Below are 5496 nucleotides of genomic sequence, written 5' to 3'. Positions count from 1 at the left end.
CCAAACTCACCTTCTTACTTATTATTTATTTTGCTTTTACGTACCTATCAATTTGTTTTCTTCAATTTCATTGTACCTTAAAAGCTTTCCAATTTGTTTATATGATATAATATAAAGGTTTTTGTACTTTGCTTTAGAAAGAGGAAAACCATATTATTTTTTTACAACAATGACTTGTGTAAAGCTAGCCCTAATTTTGTTTCAATTGCCTTGCTTTGCTATAAAAAGCAAATATGTTTATTGATAAGATAGCTTAAAAAAAAAAGGCGGAAACACTAACGTGAGCTAGAATATTCAATCTGATTTAAATGTTCCAAATTTTTATTTTTATTTTTAGTAGAATGGGTGAAGTGATGAATAGGAGAGAATGAATTGGATCAACTATCCCCCTAATCAATTTAACTTTGATTTTCTGAATGATTTTTAGGTATTGAATTACAGATTGTGAATGCAGAGCAAGTCAAAAACCTCTTCCAACTCTTTTGTACGTAAAACATCTCATCCGTTTGACCCACAAAAAAAACCCATGGGAGCCGTGGGTATTTTTCAAAATGGATAAAATTTTATTTTTATTAAAACCATAGCAAAAACTAATCTACTCTTTGGGTTTTCGCCACATGGGGCTTCGGCACTGGTCACGGCAGAAGCCTCCTGCCGTGCTGCTTCTCTCCAGGTTCATTTGTAATCTAAGAAATTATTAATGCCTATGACTCGATCAACAAAAGAGAACATCACATACTTTGGTCTGCGTCTGTCTTTGTGTGTGTGATGTTGGCTCTCATACCAGTGAACATGGTGAGTTCTCTAATGGGGCTTATAGAGTTATCATCCAATCATCGACTTACTAAATTTCGCTTTTATTTTCTAACTGAATTTTACTTTGAGTGGAATTCTTTCAGCTACAAACTGACCTAAAATTACAGCTTAAAAAATGTAAGAAACTACAGACCAACACTCTCCTTGTATAGCAATTTCAGCCTGAACTGGAAACAGCTTCCTCACAAGCCTCTGCCTCATATGCCTTTGCTGGTTCCTCAGAGAAACTGGGAGCTTTGGGAATCAAACCAAGCACCTTGAACATGAGTTGATCAGCATCAAAATCGTTGTTTGGAGTAGTCAATAGCTTCTCACCATTGAATATCGAATTTGCACCGGCAAGAAAGCACAATGCCTGCTCTGGCATTGAAAACTTTACTCTGCCAGCTGACAATCTGACCATTGCTTTTGGCATGACTATACGGGCAGTGGCAGTCATTCGTATCATCTCCCAAATTTCAACTGGCTGCACATAGATGAAGCAAAATGAATTCTGTTAAACTAATCAAGTCTTGGAACATCAATAGAATTTAGAGAATGCAACTGGCATGATGATTGATGGCTCTAGACGCTATGATTAAAGTGAGATTTAAACCACCGAGGGGCACAAGTACTATTGTTAAAATGATGATCTAAAGTCACCCTAAACACATCTTATCCATAATTTTGTGTCAACTACTGCCCAACTTGAATCACAAAATATGCCACTTTCTCTATTGTAGCATGCACAATTATTGCTACAACTTCTACTGTCAAGTTTAGAATTAAACAAATGTAGACTGACCTTCTGATCTTAAAGAGGTGTGCCTTTCACTGAAACCAGTGCATTGATGGGAACACTTTCTGGGTGAGATGGGAGTGTTGCTAATGTATGCAGCAAACCAACTCTATCCTCCTCTGCTTCTCCGAGCCCTATTATTCCTCCTGTTTAAAAATTAAAATAAATAAAAAGTTAACTTTACCATCAAAGTAAATACCTATATTTTTGTGCTCATTAATACACCATAGCTGTAAATGTTGATGATGAACACTTAGATGCTTAGAATTTTTTTGGTCAATCACTTAGATGCTTAGAATTGACTTGAGAAATTATGATAATTACCATAAGGTTACAACTCAAAGGAAATAATATTCTAAGAACTTTAAAGTTAAAATTCTCATAATTCAAATGGTTCTATAAATGGGAGACACAATGTTTTGGGGGAGAGGAAAGGAAATGGAAATACATCTGGACAAAGAACCCTTTGCATCTTTGAGATTACATAAATATCAAAAAAAGTCCATTGTATCATCAAGAGGTTACATATCTTAAAACAACATAATTTACACTTTCAAAAAGTCAAAAAGTAAACATGTCCTCCTTAGAAAAGTATGCAACCAAAGATGACAACACACTAATTCTTTCCACTTTTATTAAGGACTCGAAAAGAATAGACCAGTCTGAATGTCTACCCATGTTAACAAATGCGTTTTTACACTATTAGGAGAAGAAGAAAGAATCTATTACATGCATTAGGCTAGACAATGATTGACTTACGAAATAGATGCATGTGATTATATACAATAGTAAGATCAGATTACCTGAACACACACTAATTCCTGCATCCCGGACAAACTTAATGGTTTCCAAGCGCTCATCATAGGTTCTTGTGGTAATGACATTTGGGTAATATTCCCTAGAGGTGTCAAGATTGTGATTGTAAGCTGTCAGGCCTGCTTCTTTGAGTTTCAAAGCTTGTTGCTTTTCTAGCATGCCTAAGGTGCAGCACACCTCCATTCCCATACCCCTGGAATGTGAGAGATATTAACATAAGTTAAACTGTTGAGCAAACAATACAAAGCCTCTCCTTCCTATCTGCTTAATATATGCAATATACAATGTTTTATTACCTTATGTATTTTACATATTCAAGGATCTGGTTAAAGTTTGTCTTTCTTCCAACTGTATCCCTCCATGCAGCACCCATGCAAAAGAGGGCAAAAGCGTGTGCTTCCAGCCTCTTTTGCCTGTCAAATAATGAAATATGGTGAAATATTAAGGCATGAATGACTTCAAAGTATAAATTGAATAAATCATAAGCAGGAAATTATAAATAGTACTCCCAATTCACATCTCTGGTGAAGAATATTAAAGGAGTGGACAACTTGAGACCAACATACTAGTAAGGTCCAACATTGTTTCTCTATAAAACATATGCCACTACCTAATAAAACTCAAAAGCAGAAGTTCTGGAAGGAATTGAAACTTAAATGAGAAGTATCATCATAATTTAATTTAGACCCATAACTTAAAAGCGGTATGTAATAGGTCATGAGGCAGCATAGTTAATGATTCCGAAGAGACGTAGAAGTTTCGTGCTGACCTGCCTCATATAACAACACTATGGTCCTAGGGGCATATCTATGATTCAAAGATCAAATGATCATTTGCAATCAATCACCTATACTGAAAATTTTATATGTAAAAGAAGGGAACAATATATTCATGACTCGACCATAAGAACAAAAATTCATGGTAGCATAACAAGCACTGTTAGAATTAAAGGACCAATGTACATAACCAAAATCTAGGACCCTTAGCTATTTGCTGCTATTGTTAGCCAGGACACCTCATTGTTGACAGAATTCGCCTAGTAGAGGATTAACACAAAACTGCATGTTTCCAGTTTTTGTACATGAGATGAAGGCTTCCACTGATCCCCTTACAATAACTCATTATTTACCACAATACACATCAGACCACCAAATTGTGAACACGGTATTCTCGTGATGAATGTTTCAATCACTTCCGTAGACTTAGATATTATAATGTAAAAAGGAACTTGATAAATTTCATTAATTGCTTTTCTGACACGCTTCTTTCAACTCATACAATCATTATACGCTTTACACAATTATAACATCAAAGATGAGTTTTCTATTATCACCAATTGCATCAACAGTTCTGCAACTTCTGCTGTAGTCCTTAAATGCAAGGTACAGACATAAGATTAAGAAAGGGACCTTTTGTGCTGCCTCCGTGACAGCGTCCTTTGTCACAAGCTTTTGGGCCTTGAGTCCTGTGTCATACCGGGACGACTGAGGACAATACGAGCAATCCTCACTACATCCACCAGTCTTGATAGAGAGGAGAGTACACTGCTGCACTTCCCTAAAACTATGCCTGTGTCTGTGAACTTGGGCCTGAAAGAGCAAGATATTTACTTCTAACATAGAAAGAAAGAAAAAAAACAAATACATTCAAAACAAAATCTGAAGAAAAAGAGAAAAGAAAATTGCTTTCGATATCAAAAATAACTTATCAGCCCACAACACACATTGGGCAGTGTAAATATCAAGGAAAAGAGTTTAGGAAGTCGACTAGAGCAATGGTTATAACTTGTGGTGACTGAAAACTGTTAGGTATTTGAGAGAAATGAATATTTGTACTGACTCAATCATCGAGTACAGTTAAATATTCTTAGAACCTTAACAACCTTAGAACTAATTACAACTGTCAGTTTTGATGTGATGTAACAATACTATAGTAAGTCCACTAAGCCTGCTCTTGTCTACCAAATTCTAGATATCTTATACCAAAACTAAGGCCAAAGGCATTACCAAGTAGGATTATAACAAAAGGTTTCACCAGAGAAAATAATTATATACCCACAAACTAATTATGCATTATGAAAATGTAAGTAGAATATCATAGTCATTTTCCTTTGTTTTCTCCCCCATTTTCCAGGCAACCAAACAGAGCATACCAAAAACTAAAAGAAGAAGGAAAAGGAAGAGAAAGAAGAGGTACTGACTCCGTGGAAAAGGAGATCGAGAACAGGAGAGCCATAGACGGCCTTGATCTCGTCGCGGTTCCAGTCATTTCTGGGGCCTTGCTGATTGTTCTCTCAGCTTGAATTGCAGCTGCGGATGATAAAGAAGAGTAAAATGAAGAGTGCAACACAGCAACCGACGGTCTTAGCTGCCCGCGCAAAACGGACCTAGTCGAAATCATCTCCCCAATGTTTTCTTTTCTTTTGTTTTTTCTCAGGAAAACCGAGATTTTCCGGGAAAATAAAGAGCGTGAAGGAGCGCGTGTGTGCGTGAGAGAGAGAGAGAGAGAGTGGCTGCTGGCCTAGGCGGAGAAAGAGAGGAAGAAAGTGAACAATATATAAATAAAATCAAATCAAAATATTCATTAGAATAGAAACTCTAAAATTAGGTGTATTTATTTAACAACCGAACATTACTAAATTAGGTGTGATTTTTTTGTTCTGTTTTGTTTTTGGTCCACACAAGACAACAACACACACAACACTTGCTAAGATAGGTGTTGGCTAGGTGTGTGTGTGAGATTTACCTCTTTCTTTCTTCTAATCCTCCTCTTCTTACCCCATTTCGTCTTTTTCTTTCTCATCATCAGCCACTTTTTTCAAAGAAAATCTTCTTCCATCTAGGGGGGATACCCGTTTATTCAGTATCGGGTTCTCCTTTTCATGGCTTGAGGCCAAACCATTCATGATCCAATCATGACCAATATAATTTTTTTCCTGTTACAATCTATGTTAATGTACAATGTTAAATTATTTCGTGTAAGTTTTATCTTTTTTATTTCTTCAAACAAATCAAATTAAAAATTTTAAAATTCTGATAAGATTTTCATTTAATATCGTTGAATTGTAAAGTACATTTATCTAATCT

General features: G+C 35.8%; 1 protein-coding gene across 1 annotated transcript; it reads right to left on the bottom strand.

Moving 5' to 3' along the window:
* Positions 1–822: 822 nt before the first annotated feature.
* On the bottom strand, positions 823–4950 carry LOC103322476 (biotin synthase, mitochondrial). The gene is given in 8 exon segments (XM_089044453.1): positions 823–1282; positions 1601–1740; positions 2398–2603; positions 2707–2798; positions 2800–2823; positions 3820–3999; positions 4611–4693; positions 4696–4950. Coding segments are annotated over 8 exon segments (1149 nt in total). The 5' UTR covers positions 4811–4950; the 3' UTR covers positions 823–973.
* Between the last annotated feature and the right edge of the window lie 546 nt (positions 4951–5496).

Source organism: Prunus mume, linkage group LG2, assembly GCF_029339155.1.
Source record: "Prunus mume cultivar Tortuosa linkage group LG2, ASM2933915v1, whole genome shotgun sequence".
Classification (NCBI taxonomy): Eukaryota; Viridiplantae; Streptophyta; class Magnoliopsida; order Rosales; family Rosaceae; genus Prunus; species Prunus mume.
The sequence above is the reverse complement of the archived record's forward strand: the minus strand, read 5'-3'. Positions and strand labels throughout refer to the sequence as shown.